This window comes from Physella acuta, unplaced genomic scaffold, assembly GCF_028476545.2.
Source record: "Physella acuta isolate Inbredline_101_S28 unplaced genomic scaffold, ASM2847654v3 ptg001874l, whole genome shotgun sequence".
NCBI lineage: Eukaryota > Metazoa > Mollusca > Gastropoda > Physidae > Physella > Physella acuta.
This window is the reverse complement of record NW_026733380.1, coordinates 134,994-154,438: the sequence shown is the minus strand read 5'-3', so window position 1 is coordinate 154,438 and position 19,445 is coordinate 134,994. Positions and strand designations below refer to the sequence as shown.

At 37.9% G+C, this 19,445-nt stretch overlaps 1 protein-coding gene across 2 annotated transcripts; it reads right to left on the bottom strand.

Moving 5' to 3' along the window:
- Positions 1-365: 365 nt before the first annotated feature.
- LOC131931004 (uncharacterized) lies at positions 366-14,583 on the bottom strand. Of its 2 annotated transcripts, none has more exons than XM_059287683.1 (5): positions 14,412-14,583; positions 10,162-10,373; positions 5,623-5,830; positions 3,559-3,648; positions 366-1,225 (listed from the first exon to the last, which is right to left on the bottom strand). In XM_059287683.1, the coding sequence occupies exons 1-5, from the start codon at positions 14,464-14,466 to the stop codon at positions 1,176-1,178; spliced, it is 615 nt and encodes a 204-aa protein (XP_059143666.1). In that variant the 5' UTR covers positions 14,467-14,583; the 3' UTR covers positions 366-1,175. The 2 variants fall into 2 exon arrangements, with proteins under 2 accessions (XP_059143666.1, XP_059143668.1); XM_059287685.1 differs by lacking the exon at positions 366-1,225 and adding an exon at positions 1,330-1,401.
- Between the last annotated feature and the right edge of the window lie 4,862 nt (positions 14,584-19,445).

Sequence of the window (19,445 nt, the reverse complement as noted above, 5' to 3'; positions counted from 1 at the left end):
GACCTCCAAGTACAGTTTCAGTTATTACTATTCTTGGATAAATGTGTGATGTACCTTTCACATTTTGATCTGAATTGGAGTCATTTAAATTTATTAAATCAGAAAAAAAGAATAGCGAGAGCAAAATTGTTTTAAAACTTCCATAATTTTATTTAAATTTTTAATTAAAATAAATTTTAAAATGCAAACAATGATATTTTTAAAACTATGTTACCTACTCCAATATTTTACCTCTTTATTTTTATAGGGTAACAAGGGACAAAATGAACGTTTAAACAATTCAGAGAGCGAACAATTTCAACCACTATACTTCACTGAAAGCTGTTACAGGTTTAAGAGTAGGAAGAGCTTCAGTTATTATCTCTTAGGGTTTAATCAATATAAATACCAGTTCGGTGACATACGGCTAATAGGTACCAATCGTCCAAGAGAGATGTTGAATTTAACAGTGCAATGCCGTAAGTAAAAGCTTCTTCTACATTGCGCACAACTTATCTGATTTTACTCTTCGCCTTTCATTTGTGTTCATAAAAACTGCATATATTATTTTGAACAAATAAACTCTGTATATGCTAACAAAAATGTTCATTGTAAACAAACGCAGAACATTATTTCTAATTAATTGTAATAATGAAATAATTATACAAATACTTTTTTCAAAAAAACAGCCATAATTTCAACAACATATTATTTACTGAAAAATCTTTAGTAATGCATATAGCTTTGTTGATTAGGTTTCATACTCGAGTCTTACATACATAACGCCATTTCTCTCGATCCCTGTTCATGCATTACCCACCTCATCAGTTAAAAGAAAATCAGGCACAAATATATTTCCTAATATTTCTGCATCCCTATCTCCACTCACAATATGGAATTTAAAAACAATTCTTTCGTGTAAAATATTAACGGTAAATAATAAAATAGTAACATATTTTTTTCCGAATCTATGTTAAGAAAATGCAGAATGACTATATTTCTTTATATCTTAAACAATAACTTTTCTAAAATTCTCAATAGCTGCAACAATTATATTTAGTTTCATTTCTTTTATTAAGTTGTAATAATTCTTCCTATTTACCCCACTCCTTGTAAAACGTTTTACAAAATTACGAACACCCACCCCCTGTAATGAGTGTGCCGCTATATCTGGAATACTCCTGAGCAAGTTTTCTCTATGCTAGTAGGAGGACACATAGCGCTCCGACTCCCAAGAAGACAAACTCTGTTGAATATGTATAAAAAGATATTTATTTTAAACACAGTTTTAAAATGATCTCTATGCTCTTTTGAACGTGTTTAAAAGTAAGACATGTTAAACCTAAAAGTCTCGAGTACGAGCCGCTGGATAGTTGAGGTTCAACAGCTTTATAGTTTGTTGTAGTTGGACGTGCTACGGAACTTAATCCAGAAAGAAAGACATATTAAAATCAGAGTCAACTGGCTGTATGGCGCATACCTTGAAATGTAATAGTTATGTTGGTAAAAATTACATTCCAAGATAGCAATTAAGTCGAGCCGGACGTTTTCCCGAAAGACACTTGCCCGAATGCCGTTTGCTCCAAGGCCGATTTCCCGAATGGACACTAGCCCGAATGCGACAAATGTCCGAATGTGCACTTGCCCGAATGTCTTTCGGGAATTTGTCGTACCCCAATTAAGATCGAAGAAGTAAATCATAAAACTACTATTCTACAATTATCATTAAAAATAATGTAGGAATTACTTTTTAAAAAATTGACACACTTTTCAATCTCTCTAGCAGTTAAATTATCATTACTGGCTCAAACTACGCTTATTGGGCAAGCAGAATGGAATAGGGTTGAAATTTCTTTTAAATATCTCCCAAACACGGTCTCTCGTGGGCTTTTGCGACCCATAGGTTTACGCTAGATGTTTATCACATAAGGGCCTGTTCGGTAGTGGGACAACTTCCTAGCGATTGCTGTAGTTATCCCATCACACAAGGGCCTGTTCGGTAGTGGGACGACCTCGTAGCGATTGCTGTAGTTATTATTGCGCGCGTCCTACCGATAGACCACTATGCCCCCACATAACTTTACTGAACGGTTGATGTTTTTCTTTTTCAGTAATTTAAATTAGTTTTATTCGATTTGACCCAGGGGCGGAACTACAGTGCCGCCAGTCCCTTAAGTGCGGTGAGGGGGGGCATGCCGTTTAGGGCGTCACGTCCGACCATAAATAATTTTTTTTTTAAAATTTGAATGCAATTTTCGTGAATTTTTCCTTTCATATTTGGTTTGCAAAAAATACTGTAGCTGAGGTACGATTATCTTTTTTTACAGTCACTATACCACGCTCTTCCACAAACATAAAAATCCATTACAGAAACTGTAGTGTAAAATAGAGGACACGTAGCTGTTCGACCAATCCTCCAAAGTGTAATTTGGCGGATGGGGAAGGGGGTGGGGGACCAAATTGGGGTCTAGAAAATTGTCGTCAAATTAATTTATAAATTTTAAAAACTTATTTATAATTGTATTTTTTAACCATCGTCAAAGTTAATTTCCACTACAATCAAACACACGCTTTACACCTGCAATGTTTTTTTTAAATAAACCGGGAGTAATCTCCTTAAAGTTTCTCGAATATTTATATATAACGCTACGTCGGGTGGCAAAAAAAATCGCGATTTTTGCTAATCTCGACGTTGTACATCTCCCTGAGTTGAAAAAACATAGCTTTGCAATCTTGTCCGTATGTCTGTGTGTGTCTGTGTGTGTTTGTAAACACGATAACTTGAGTACCGTTACAGCTAGGTTGATGAAGTTCCATATATAAGTATTTTACCAAAATCGTAGATCCGTATCAACTTTTGAGCGATTGCCGATAATCGGAAGTGGAACTTTTTCATCTTTCAATTTTTCAATAGCCTATAACTTGAGTACTGTTTCAAATAGATAAATGAATTTTCATATGTAAGTAAAAAAATCTAGTTCGCTGCAGTCTATCAAATGTTGAGTAATTTCCGTTAAACGGAAGTAGTAATCTACGCTATTTCCGATTTCTCATAAAACGTATGTGAATTTATGAAGTACTAATAATATTCCGCACTATAATGCACACTTTGTTTGGAATTAACTTGGTGTGCATTTTTTTTCTACGAGAATTTATTCTATTGTAAAAGTTTAAGTATTTAAAATGGATTAAATTCATGTCTATATCCCGAGTTGCCATCCCCTTTTGTATTATATAAGACTATTCGAGAAAGTTTATGGGAGATCACTCCCAGTTTACTTCAAATAAAAGGTTTAAGACAGGAAAATGCGTAAAACAAATAAAATGATAGAAGTTATACAACATCATTATTTAAAACACTTCAGTCTCAGCGTAAAACCTATTTGTTTACTGCAGCATCAACACAAACATAACGCTAACGTTATTTGAAAGTTGCGTTTTTAGCGTCAATCTGACTTCTCAAATGTGCGGATGCCTTTCTGCGATGTAACGTAAGAGGCCATAGATGGGTAATCACCACTTATGTTATTTAGCTTGCATGCACACTATAAATAACCTATGTGACATAAAACGCATTACCTGAATGTAATTGTTGTTCTCCGTTGGTTGAATGAGAATAATCTTTTTCCCTCCAAGCGAACCCAAGATTGTCCACTGGGTCCCAATTATCTGTCGGAAGGGTTTTCAAATGAATTTAGATCCTAATCCATGTCAAGTATTTATCTATATTTAAACTTGAAACCGTGGCATACATGAAAAAATTCTAGCGTAAACCTATGTGTCGCAAAAGCCCACGAGAGACCGTGTTTGGGAGATATTTTTAGGGCGTGTTTTATGTTTATAAAAGTGTTATGGTCATAAAAACGATAATCTTACGCTTTTTAAATATTTATCTAAAATATTTGAATGCTAGCCAGAAAGACTATCGCTTGACAGGCATTATGAAGAAACAAACGGGAAACAAAGTGGAAAATATAAGGACCAAATGAGACAATATGTCTTCCAATTTTAGATTTCTAGTTTTGTAAACCACCCCCGCACTATATTCAGCCCTATTCCACCTAAACCTCTAGGTAGTGTGTCAGTCCTTGCTTGTTCCCTTCAGTCGTCGTTATAGCAGCTAGAGGAATGTGGTGTGTTTTTCATAGAAATCTCTGAATTTAATTATGGTCCTTTAGCTCCCAAGTTAATTAGAGACCAAAATGTCCTACTTGTTTGCTTCACACATGTCATTAATTAGGGTTTATTGTATGTTTCTAAATGTATCTTTTATATGTATTGTATTGTTTGTATAAAGAGTGTCGCTTGTTTTTTTTTTTTTTAGATATAGTATTTTTCTTTTGGAGGCTTCCCTAGCAATGTTATTATTTCTTTAGAATTTTTCTAGCGTTTCTTTGTAAAATAGTTCTAATTTCTAGTAATATGGTTCTATAAAAATTCTCTTTAAATATTTTAATCGGTAGGTGTTTATTTTTTAATGAATGTCAAATAGCCCCATTCCCCAATTTAATTTCCTATATATGTGTTATGTTTCTAATTTTGTGTTGTTGTTTTTTTTTTAAATGTCTATCATAATACGCAGTTAAATACATGTGTTGATCTACGCAAAACGTATACGGTTTGAAGTGTGTTGTTGTGATGTTTTGTCTACCCCGTGTGTGATGTATATGTACGTGTGTGTTGGGGTAATCAGCAGTGGTCTGTACGGTGTGAGATGAATGATTGTGTGAGGATTGTGTGTGGATGATTCTACAGATCAAAAGGCTTTGATAAAACAATAATTAAAAATTTGATATCTTATTTACTTTTCTCCAACGAGTAGAGTGCGTTAGATTGCAATCAATATTTTATTACCTCCCCCCCCCCCCATACTAACATATTGAACGACCTCACCATAGTTTCCTACTCTATTTACATTCTGGGGTTACTTGTAATATAAACAAAAAACATTAAAAGAATTAACTAAAATAAATAGTCTTCTATAAGCTAAAAGCGGCAAAAAAAGTGATTCGCCTCAAATTTTACTTCAAGGGAAGATTGCAGCAGATTCTAAACTATTTTCTAAACTTTTTGCTATTAATTGCAACTGTCAGCTTTCTTCCTAGGAGTGTGCCCTCTCCCTGTCAAAATAACTAAGTTAACACCCATATTTATTAAACAAGGGGTCATCCATAAAAGACGTCACGCTTTTTTTTGACGATTTTTACCTCCCACCCCCTCCCCTCCGTCACACATAGTCACAAAAAGCAAGACCCCACCCCCTAAAATGACACCATACCACAGCCTACAACCCCCCCCCCCCCCCTCAAAATTGCAGTTGAATTTTTTTCAAAACATCGATATTTTTGCCTGAACTCTGTGAAAATAGAGTATTTTAATCCACTCCTATTGCAATTTATTAAAACAGTTTTCTAAAACGTGAAATAACGTCAAAAATTCATTTTCTAACTATGCTTTTTTATAATGCAAAAGTGTGACGTCGCACCATCTAAACCCCCCCCCCCGCCCCTCCCCCTCATCACACACCGTGACAACATGACGGACCCCCCCCCCCTCCCCCCTACGAGTGTGACGTCATTTATGGACGACCCCCAAGAACTATTTATTAAATTAACATAAACATTTTTTTTTAAATATGGCTACCTGGTTTCATTGATGAATCGAATATATTGCCGACATAAAGTATTTTTCCATGATCAAATGGGTCTGTCGCTACAAGCCGATATAAAGCATTTTCTGCCATAGAGAAAAACTTGAATTTAACAGGAAAAGTTCCTGAGCAGTAGCAGGGGAAATTGTTCCTTTCAGCGCAGACTTCCGGCTCCCAGCAATCTACGTATAGATCACAGTACTGAAAAATAAACTTTGATACGTCATCAGCAGTTGATGAATCTTGTATAATAAGTAGCTGCATACCTAAGTCACAGTGTGAAATTTAAATATCACTTTTTGGAGGACTCTAATCTGATGATTAGTGGCATTCGATCAAGCTTGAATATTCGCTTCTGATCTGGCTTAGCTTTCGATTCAAACAAATAATACAAACACTACACACTACATCACCCAACACATGCCTTAGGGCTGAGAATGAGATTATAATATAGTTTAATAAAATGAAATAAAGTGGAAAAGGTAAATTATAATGTGATAAACGTTATGAGAAATTAATAGATAATTAGAGAACAGAGTTATTTAGTCAAAATGACTAAAACTGACTATCGTGTAACAGAAAAAACAGATATTAGTCGAATAATAATACCGTAGAATGGAGTAGAATAGTTTAGATCGTAGAAGAATATATTATAGCAAAGTGGTTAATAAAAAAATGGAGTAGAATTTAACAGAATATATTTCACTAATAAACCCGAGCCTTGCGACTCACATCCCGTTACCTCACATAGCACGCTTTACACCACACACAATCTATCACCTCACATAGCACGCTTCACACCACACACTATCACCTCACATAGCACGCTTCACAACACACACAATCTATAACCTCACATAGCACGCTTCACACCACACACAATCTATCACCTCACATAGCACGCTTCACAACACACACAATCTATCACCTCAGATCTCACATAGCACGCTTCAAAACACACACAATCTATCACCTCACATAGCACGCTTCAAAACACACACAATCTATCACCTCACATAGCACGCTTCAAAACACATACAATCTATCACCTCACATCTCACATAGCACGCTTCACAACACACACAATCTAGCACCTCACATAGCACGCTTCACACCACACACAATCTATCACCTCACATCTCACATAGCACGCTTCACAACACACACAATCTATCACCTCACATAGCACATAGCACGCTTCACACCACACACAATCTATCACCTCACATAGCACGCTTCACAACACACACAATCTATCACCTCACATAGCACATAGCACGCTTCACACCACACACAATCTATCACCTCACATCTCACATAGCACGCTTCACAACACACACAATCTATCACCTCACATCTCACATAGCACGCTTCACACCACACACAATCTATCACCTCACATCTCACATAGCACGCTTCACAACACACACAATCTATCACCTCACATCTCACATAGCACGCTTCACAACACACACAATCTAGCACCTCACATAGCACGCTTCACACCACACACAATCTATCACCTCACATAGCACATAGCACACTTCACACCACACACAATCTATCACCTCACATAGCACATAGCACACTTCACACCACACACAATCTATCACCTCACATCTCACATAGCACACTTCACACCACACACAATCTATCACCTCACATAGCACGCTTCACACCACACACAATCTATCACCTCACATAGTACGCTTCACAACACACACAATCTATCACCTCACATAGCACGCTTTACACCACACACAATCTATCACCTCACATAGTACGCTTTACACCACACACAATCTATCACCTCACATAGCACACTTCACACCACACACAATCTATCACCTCACATCTCACATAGCACACTTCACACCACACACAATCTATCACCTCACATAGCACGCTTCACAACACACACAATCTATAACCTCACATAGTACGCTTTACACCACACACAATCTATCACCTCACATAGCACGCTTCACACCACACACAATCTATCACCTCACATCTCACATAGCACACTTCACACCACACACAATCTATCACCTCACATAGCACGCTTCACAACACACACAATCTATAACCTCACATAGTACGCTTTACACCACACACAATCTATCACCTCACATAGTACGCTTTACAACACACACAATCTATCACCTCACATAGCACATAGCACGCTTCACACCACACACAATCTATCACCTCACATCTCACATAGCACGCTTCACAACACACACAATCTATCACCTCACATCTCACATAGCACACTTCACACCACACACAATCTATCACCTCACATAGCACGCTTCACACCACACACAATCTATCACCTCACATCTCACATAGCACGCTTCACAACACACACAATCTATCACCTCACATAGCACATAGCACACTTCACACCACACACAATCTATCACCTCACATCTCACATAGCACGCTTCACAACACACACAATCTATCACCTCACATCTCACATAGCACGCTTCACAACACACACAATCTATCACCTCACATAGCACATAGCACACTTCACACCACACACAATCTATCACCTCACATCTCACATAGCACGCTTCACAACACACACAATCTATCACCTCACATCTCACATAGCACGCTTCACAACACACACAATCTATCACCTCACATAGCACATAGCACGCTTCACACCACACACAATCTATCACCTCACATCTCACATAGCACGCTTCACAACACACACAATCTATCACCTCACATCTCACATAGCACGCTTCACAACACACACAATCTATCACCTCACATCTCACATAGCACGCTTCACAACACACACAATCTATCACCTCACATCTCACATAGCACGCTTCACAACACACACAATCTATCACCTCACATAGCACATAGCACGCTTCACACCACACACAATCTATCACCTCACATCTCACATAGCACGCTTCACACCACACAAAATCTATCACCTCACATAGCACGCTTCACATCACACAATCTATCACCTTACATAGCACGTTTCACACAACAAACAATCTATCAACTTACATAGCACTCTTCACAACACACACAATCTATCACCTCACATCTCACATAGCACGCTTCACACCACAAACAATCTATCACCTCACATCTCACATAGCACGCTTCACAACACACACAATCTATCACCTCAGATCTCACATAGACCGCTTCACAACACACACAATCTATAACCTCACATAGAACGCTTCACACCACACACAATCTATCACCTCACATAGCACGCTTCACAACACACACAATCAATCACCTCAGATCTCACATAGCACGCTTCACAACACACACAATCTATAACCTCACATAGTACGCTTTACACCACACACAATCTATCACCTCACATAGCACGCTTCACAACACACACAATCAATCACCTCAGATCTCACATAGCACGCTTCACACCACACACAATCTATCACCTCACATAGTACGCTTTACAACACACACAATCTATCACCTCACATAGCACGCTTCACAACACACACAATCTATAACCTCACATAGAACGCTTCACACCACACACAATCTATCACCTCACATCTCACATAGCACGCTTCACAACACACACAATATATCACCTCACATCTCACATAGCACGCTTCACAACACACACAATCTATAACCTCACATAGTACGCTTCACACCAGACACAATATATCACCTCACATAGTACGCTTTACAACACACACAATCTATCACCTCACATAGCACATAGCACGCTTCACACCACACACAATCTATCACCTCACATAGCACGCTTCACATCACACACAATCTATCACCTCACATAGCACGCTTCACAACACACACAATCTATCACCTCACATAGCACGCTTCACAACACACACAATCTATCACCTCAGATCTCACATAGCACGCTTCACAACACACACAATCTATAACCTCACATAGAACGCTTCACACCACACACAATCTATCACCTCACATAGCACGCTTCACAACACACACAATCTATCACCTCAGATCTCACATAGCACGCTTCACAACACACACAATCTATAACCTCACATAGTACGCTTCACACCAGACACAAATATCACCTCACATAGTACGCTTTACAACACACACAATCTATCACCTCACATAGCACATAGCACGCTTCACACCACACACAATCTATCACCTCACATAGCACGCTTCACAACACACACAATATATCACCTCACATAGCACATAGCACGCTACACACCACGTGGGTCGCCGAAGTAAAAGTTATATTACTATTGATTAGATAATACTATTGACTTTTATTAGGGAGCTTGTAGAGAGTCAACAGTATTAGAAACTGTAAGAAAATCACGGCGCCCCACGTTTTTGATAGCTTATAGTAGAGTGATCGCTTGCATTATTGTGATGTATAGTATTTATTTTCTACTTTTTAGTTCAATCAGAAAACGTGGGTTTTTTTAAACTTTTTTAATGATTATTATATAAGACTAAAGTGAAAACGAAATATTTTTAAGAAAACTAACCGGTATCCAAGGAGCAGAGCCATTTAAGCAGCGTTCCCACCTTGGGCAAACGCGAACAGCTATTCTCTGTTTGCATTCATCGGGATCCAAAATCAGTTCATGGACTCCAATATACCCTTCTATTTTTCCGGTGTAGCGGCAACTATAATTAACACAGTCTTTCTCATATCCTGTGATTTCCATAGGATATTTTTTATAGCAGTTTAACATATCTGTAGGGGAAAAATATTTTTAGTGTAAGTTAAAATAACTACGTTACCTTAGTATTAAAAACAGGAAATAAACATGTTAATCCTATAAAACTTTAGCAGCTTTTCCGTTGTCTTATACGCTCCTTTGCCAGCACGAACATGAATACATTTATAGGGGATACACTACCTAGCTAGGTGATGGTCCAGGGGCTTAACTTTATTTCAAGCGGAGCAGAGGCGTAGCTAGAAGGGAGGAGAATGGTGGGAGGGCGGCCACCCTGGGCGCCGACCCTATGGTGCGACAAAAGAGTAGAAAAAGAAATTAAAAGCTCATTTTAAGCTGCAGTTTTGAATCATAAGCATTCAAAGATAAAAAACGACTACAAGCCTTTATGTACTGATGTAACTGCTTTGTGTGTCTTTGTGCTTCCATTATGTAACTGTAAACTAAATACTTTTAAAAAAAGAGACAGCGACCGAGAAAAACCGCGTTCTAACATTTTAACACCAGTTGTATCAAATCGTATTGTGTGACAGTAAAATACAAAAACGGTGGGTTGGTAAGGGGAGGGGCGATGATTTTTGTCAAAGTGAACGGAGTAAATGGGAATGATTTAATGAGTAGTTAAATAGTATTAAACTAGAATAGAATCCAATCGTACCCAGTTGTATCTTATGATTGTGTAACAGTAAAACAAACTGTTAGTTAAGTTAAAACCTGCTCTACAAACGTTTTCAAAGACGTCGCAAAGATTTACACAAGTGAGTATAATAACTCACAGACAAGGAACCGTAATGTGCAACAGTAAAGCAAGAAAAAAGGTGTGCGGGAGGGGGGGCTCTTTTTCACCAAGATAAATGTGAATGATTTATTTGCATCTTTTACAAACTACACTTTAAACCAAGGGTTCTTAAAATTTTAGAGGCACCGAACCCCATCAGTTTCATATGCTCGTCCATCGAACGCTTCTTAATAGTTATATCGTCCGCATTGAGTCGGGTGTGTCTGAGACAGTTTCATCGGAAACCTGGGGTTCGACCGAACCCCGGATAAGAAGCACCGCCCTATATATAAATATTTATCAACATCATTTCCCGTTCTTGCCCATGACACATGGGGCAGATAACGTTGCGTTCATCTACTTAAGAGACCTCGCAATATGAAGCGGTAAAGGGGTAGTACAGTCAGCACTATGCCTAACAGCCAAATTAAAATTTCGCACCGGGCGCCACGAGGGGTCACTACGCCTCTGCGTTGGAGGGTGAACGACAAGTACTAAAATCTATGGAAGATATATATATATATATATATATATATATATATATATATATATATATATATATATATATATATATATATATATATATATATCTATAATATAAGCGGCTAGGTAGTGTGTCAGTCCTTCCTTCCGTCATCGCTATAGATTTTGGGACTATAAAAGTAAACTACGCACCATGCTGTGCTTTTCAGTGCACCGCAGTGTCTTATTATAGGTATTAGAGTAGGGTTTGTTTATATAGCGGCATAGAGCTATTTTATAATTTCCACTGTTTGTACAATTTTGCATAACTTAAAGAAAATATTAAATATACACACACGGCTAAAACATATTAAAAGTATCAATGTCAAATATCATTTTCGTTTATATTCCCAGAAAAAATTCCCAGAAAAAAATGGATACATTTCAATAACATAATAACAGTACGGTAGAAAAATCAAATTAATTTAACTCTTTTCTAATTTTGACAAAGGAGGTAATTTAAAAATACATTAAACTCACGCTAATAAAAAATGTGAATGCAAATATACGTTCGTCATAGAAGGAATTAGTGTTGCAATAATATAATTAGCAAAATGTGAATGCATATTATTCGGATGTGTAAGAGGAAATTATTGTTAGAAAATTATAATTAGCATGGATTGATAAAAGGCAATCTTTTATTTATTTTATTCACTGAATGTAGGCCCTACTGTTTATTACTTATAATTTTTAATCAACTATTCAGCACTATTATAGGCGCGTCATCACGTTCATTAGGTGCGCAATGGTTTTAGTTATGAAACTCTATTGTAAATTTTTAAAATTTAAAGTACTGGAAAAAAAAATGCGTGAATGGATAAAGTGAAATATTGTATATATTATAGATATTGCCTATTATTTATACTGTTTTCTAATTATTATTCTATCTTTCGGGTTTTATAGGAGAGGCGTAGCGAGGGGGGGGGGAGGGCATATGTCCCCGGGTGCCGACCTTAAGGGGCGCCAAAGTGGGTTGGAAAAAATGTGCGAGGGGGGGGGGGGGGTGGAAATCGAAAGTTTTAGGGAGGGGGGGGGAGGGGTGCAAATCGAAAAGTTTGAGGGGGGTGCAAATCACCGGAAAGGGCGCGATTTGGCGCTACGGGCTAGACTGTGAGAAATATGCCTGTATGATTGCATTTAAATTGTGTCTATGTTATGAGTGTTGTGTTTGTTTTTTCGTTTTTTTTTTTTTTTTTTTTTTTTTTTTGCGTTCGTTTGTGTTGTGTTTAGTTTTGTTCTGTTCCCAAGTTGGTACATTTAAAAAAGTTTTACCGTGGCGGAGCACGGGATGCAGCTAGTATATATATATAAAGCAAAGTGGTCAGCGGATGTTTTGGGCAGCCGGAAGGCGCTTAAAAATTTGCAAGTATCCGCGTCAGGTGACTAGAACAATTGAAAATACACATTGGTCACCAAGTCCACAAGCGGGTGAAAGCTGAGCGCGGCTGACCGCGGCCTTATAAAATCTATTTATATAAAAATATATTTTCCCCGATCGACAAATTCTAAAACTTTGTAAGGTTGTAGATTAATGCCCAGGAGCGTTCAAAAAAAAACCTGCTTGACTAAAAACCGAACCAGACGGCGTATTTCATTGTGAAAAACGGAAATCGCTCAAAATTTAATACGGATCTACGATTTTGATAAAAATACTTATATATGAAATTTCATCAGCATAGCTGTAACGGTACTAAAGTTATCGTGTTAACAGACACACACACATACACACACACACACATACACACACACAGACATACGGACAAGATTGCAAAGCTATGTTTTTCCGTCTCAGGGAGCTGTAAAACGTCGAGATTTCCAAAAATCTCGAATTATTTATTTTTTTGCACGATTACAAGACTTTCTCTTTACTTTGTATAAACGAGAAAGTAAAAAAAAAATCATAAAAAACGCTTTAATAACAAGCTTTTAAGTACTAATGCACTAAAAAGTAGAAAATAAATTAAACACTACTACTTAAATAACAATAAAGAAAAGCATGGGTCACTTTAGTATCTATTGGATACCTTTACTAATGTTTAGGAAGAGACCCACGCTTTTCTATCTATCACCTTACATTATAAACACAACCCCTCAGTCCATATATACTACACCATACATATACCAAACAAATAAATTATCTAAAATTAAAACTAAAGTGTCCCACGCTTTTCTTTATAGTTATTTAAATAGTAGTGTATAATTTATTTTCTACTTTTTAGTGCATTAGTACTTAAAAGCTTGTTATTAAAACGTTTTTTATGAATTTTTTTTCAGTAGCCTACTTTACATGTTTTATTTACAATAGAGTTACATGACTAAAATCCATTGCGCGCCTACTGAACGTGATGGCGCAGCCATTGAACGTGATGGCGCAGCTATTGAACGTGATGACACGTGTGGTGTGGTTGGATAGACATGCCTACTAATTCGGTCCAAAGTTTAATTAATTCATAAAAAATTAATTAGGCATCCAATTCGATCTAGAGTGACGACTGACGACAGACTGACGAGGAAGTGAGTTAAATAAAAGCTTGTAAAAGCACGTTTTTAAACCATGTCAACAATATGATAGAAGGTTTCTCGTCAACTCGGTCAACTCCATTTGAAAATGCTATTAGATCTAGATTTTAAGAGTAGGCCTACTTAACTCTATTCTTTACTCGGCAATATGGAAAAATGTGTTTGATCTTTAGCATGAGAATCGTCGAAGGATAAATCAATATGCAGATAATATTTTAAAAAACCACATGCGTACCTGGTAAGTAAACCAAGCAAATAAGAAGTGTTGAAAACAGCAGAACTTTATCCATCTATTCTTCAGTCTTGCTTGCAGCTCTAATAAATAATTAGGTTCGAGAGGGGAGCATTACAAGCCATAGACTACAAATAAACATAGCCTAGCCTTGGTGTATGTCATTTTGTTGTTAAGGTGTGTCGAACCAAAATATGTCCGTTTAGTACTCGTGTACAACGTGTCGGAAATACCTAAACCTGAAATGCGCAGTTTTACGCACTACAAGTTGACTTATGTGTAGGCTATGGTTTTGTTGTTAGTTATAAATGATACCCTATATTAATAAAATTTACCTTGAGGGATCTCCCCTAAACTTTCTCGAATATTCTTATATAAAACAACAGGGGATGGCAACTCTGGATATAGACATGATTTTTAATCCATTGTAATACTTAAACTTTTACAATAGAAAAAAATCTCGTAGAAAAAAGAATTGCTCACTGTGAGGGTACGAAACGAACTTTGTTTTGAGGTTCTTCTTGTTGCACCAGTTGTGAGGGTGGGGATTTTTATGAAGGCGGAACGAATGAATGCAATAACACACAGTTCAAGTTCAACTATAATTGTTCTTTATTAAAATGATATATATGTTCAAGTTTCTACCTAACTGATCTACACTGTACTATTTACTTCTACTACTGACTGTTCATACCACATGCTACCTACTACTACGCACTCCCATGACCAATCCTAACACTAACCAACTGTTCCGTAGCTCTGCAAATTACAACCGTCTCTAACCACTACCTAACACCTTCTCTCCTCGCTATCTACATCCCAACCCGCTAATCTCTCTACTGCCTAACGCCTCAGTGGTCAGCTGACCGTCCCACGTGACCGGTCAGCCCTGTGCGCCCATTGGCCTCTCTAACCAACCAACTAGGCCTATAGTCTGTTTCTGCTAAACTATATCTGCTAAACATGTCTGACGTAATCTTGCGTCATCACATATCTCCCTCCCTTTCTGTAGCTGACAAATTATATTTTTCAGAGTCTACTACTAATCTAATACATCAACAACTATCTATCTTACTACTCTATTCTATCCCTAACATCAATCATGTAAATCAAATACAAAATGGGACAGCACAGTTTACAAAAACATAAAATCTTGTGTCTGTGTTTTTGAAAAAAAAATGTCATTGTTTTCGTTCTTGTGTAGGTATCCTGACGTCTGTGGTGTCGCTGCTTGATAATGTATGTCTATGTTATTGTATGTGTGAATCCAATCATGTGTAACTCAGTTCTGGCTAGGCTGTCGTGTACTGGCCTTGAGCCAATCTTAGTGGTAATGTGTAACTGGTTGAACGGCTCAGCGAGCAGTGTAAGTGTAGGTGTAAGTTATGTAATTGTTGGCGTTCCTCTGTGGTGGGTGGGTTGTGTCGAGTTTGATGTAAATTCCCGTGAGGCGGGTGTATGCGTAACTTCGTTGGTCAATGTGATGACGCAACAATCTCAACGCTGGTTGAGACGTCCACGTAGAGTGGTTATACGATGAACTGGAGCTGTCTGATGCGCTGGTGAACAATGACGTAACATTCTGTCGCTGGGAACTTGGACGATGGGTCTTCTACCCTTTGTATGTGCCGACGTAAGTGTATGTAGCTAGCGGTCTGTTATTCAACCCCAGTGCAGGGGCGAAGCGGTGGCGATGCGTCCGCTATCTTGACCAGGGCAATTCTCTGTTCGGCAGGGCTGTTCACTGTCCAGGTAATTCAACGTAATCAGGGCTTCAGGTGGCGGCACTCTTTGAAGTGTCTGCTTCATCTTGTCTCATTCTGTGTAAGCGTTGGTGGGTCTGAAAATTGTATTACGAGATTATGAGCAATGGCTTTACGTAACCACTTTAGTGCCCGCGCAGACAAGTATTCAGACAGAGGTACCTTCCATTAAAAAAAACCTCAATCCCAAATTTAAACGTGCTGAACATTTGTCTGGCGGCATAAAAAACATAAAAAATAACATTACAACATAACCAAAATAAAAAAATCAGTACACTCTAATCTAACAACAATCTGTAAAGCCTAATAAACTCAATAGACGTAAACACTACTAGAGCTTAGAAATAGCTTCACACAAAAAGAATAGACATGTGAGTGTGTATAATCAATAATATTCTGCCATTTCAAATCAATATTTGAACACTTAATCATATAGTGGAGCAGCTCTCACTATGTGACTTCTGACTTGACTTAAACTGGCTGGCTTGACTTCATGACTGACTTCACTTATGACTTCAGTAACCTGACTTATTTCACTTTGACTTCAGTAACGTGACTGACTTCAATTTAACGACTGATTCCACTTTGACGACTTCAATTACTTCAACTTGACGACTAACTTCACTTTGAAGACTAACTTGACCTCGACGACTTAACTTCAATTCAACTTAAAGACTTCACTGACCGACTTAAACTTCGACGACTTAAACGTCTTCACTTTGACTTCAAAGACTTTTCCTTGACTTCAACGACTTCAATATGACTGCAAAGACTTTTTCTTTGACTTCAACGACTTCAATATGACTTCAAAGACTTTAACTTTGACTTCAATGATTTCAACGACATCACTTTGATTTCAAAGACTTCACTATAACTTCGACGATTTCAATTCTTCTCTATGACCTTAACGACTTTAATATAACATCAAAGACTTTTCTTTGACTGCAACATGACTTCAACTACGTCACTATGACCTCAACTACGACTTTAACAACACTGACTGACTTGACTGACTTCAAATAACTTCTTTGACTTCAGTTGTGACTTATACTTCACTGACTTCAATAACACTATTGACTTCAGATTTGACTACACTGACTTCAACTTGTATCGACTTCACGCCGATTTTTTCGACTACTTAGATTAACATACAAATACTCGACTTGACTTCACTATTATGTCCGTTGTTCAAAATCATTTATGGGGACGGTCCGGGTCACATTCTTGGTCACGGGCTTGATGTTCTTGGGCAGTTGCGTGTTATCTATTTGATGTACTTTCCGTTTCACTAATTCTAACGCTAACTCTGCTTTTGTTCTTGACATGTTTTACTATCTTGACTATCTTGTTTTCTAACTTATTCTCTACAAATGTTTTAACTTCTTCTCCTGTTTTGTCCAATGGTATGCCCTGTTTATAGCATTAAAACTCTGCCTCCATGGTTGTGTATGTGTGTGTGTGTGTAGAGGAAAGTTAACAAAACTAAGAAAACAGGGCGTAACATAAGAATGTGTAAGGCAGAAAAACCGCTGGTACAAGCTATCCAGCACGGGTATAAACCCAAACGTTTAAAAAAATGTTGGAAGGTACTTATCTTTTTGGACATGTTGACTGTTTTCTTGTGTTGGTAATCCACTCGTTCCGGTTGAAGAAACCCGCTGTTGTGATGAGTTAGAGAAAGCAATACACCAGTCATACTCCGTCATGAATAGCTGATATACGTTCTTTCCCTTACTCGATCTGCGGTTCGTCCCGCGCTCCGCCAATTGTGAGGGTACGAAACGAACTTTGTTTTGAGGTTCTTCTTGTTGCACCAGTTGTGAGGGTGGGGATTTTTATGAAGGCGGAACGAATGAATGCAATAACACACAGTTCAAGTTCAACTATAATTGTTCTTTATTAAAATGATATATATGTTCAAGTTTCTACCTAACTGATCTACACTGTACTATTTACTTCTCCTACTGACTGTTCATACCACATGCTACCTACTACTACGCACTCCCATGACCAATCCTAACACTAACCAACTGTTCCGTAGCTCTGCAAATTACAACCGTCTCTAACCACTACCTAACACCTTCTCTCCTCGCTATCTACATCCCAACCCGCTAATCTCTCTACTGCCCCACGCCTCAGTGGTCAGCTGACCGTCCCACGTGACCGGTCAGCCCTGTGCGCCCATTGGCCTCTCTAACCAACCAACTAGGCCTATAGTCTGTTTCTGCTAAACTATATCTGCTAAACATGTCTGACATAATCTTGCGTCATCACACTCACCAAGTAAACGCCAAATAAAATGTGCATAATAGTGCGGAATATTATTAATACTTTATAACTTCACATGCGTTGTTTTTTTTTTGAGAAATAAAAAATAGCGTAAATTACTACTTCCGGTCAGCAGACATTACTCAAAGTTTGACAGATGGCAGAGAATTAGATCTATTACTTCCGTATGAAATTTCATATATCTATCTGCAATAGTACTCAAGTAAAAGGCTTTTGAGAAATTGAAAGTAGAAACAGTTCCACTTCCGGTTTTTGGAAATCGCTCAAAAGTTTATTCAAATCTACAAAATTGATATAATATCTCTACAAGAAATTTCATCAACCTAGATGTAACTGTACTCAAGTTATCGTGTTTACAGAAACACACAAACACTTACACACACATAGAGAGACATAAGGACATAATTGCAAAACCATGTTTTTCCGACTCAGAGTGTTTTGCACGATTACAAGCAGAGTTTCTTCCAGGCATCTCTTCGGGGGGGGGGGGGGGGGCGAAGAAAGTCTACCGCCCCCCGAACGAAATGGAATTTATATAGAAAATATATACTTTTGACTGCGTCCGCCCCCTCCCTCCCCCCAAAAATTGTTGTCCGTCCCCCCAGAAATTGTTGTTCCCCCCCCCCCACCCCCCATCCGAAAATTTCAAGTGCACCCCCGGAGAAATAAGTCTGGAAGAAACACTTATTACAAGACTTTCTCTATACTTCGTATATACGAGAAAGTAATAATAAAAGCAAATTAGAACCAACTGTATGATTACTGTTTAATTTGATGTATTTCCTAACGATGACACACAATGTCATCTAATTCAATAGCGCAGTTTCCATAGTAGGTTTACCTTCGTCAAAACAAGAGATTATACGGTCAGCACTAATGTCAAACGCCGTTGTTATCGAAAGCTCGAGACTTCATCATACCCCAACAAAAAAAAATGTGCGCAGTTCATAATTATATACTTGTCAACCACCACCCAAAACACAAC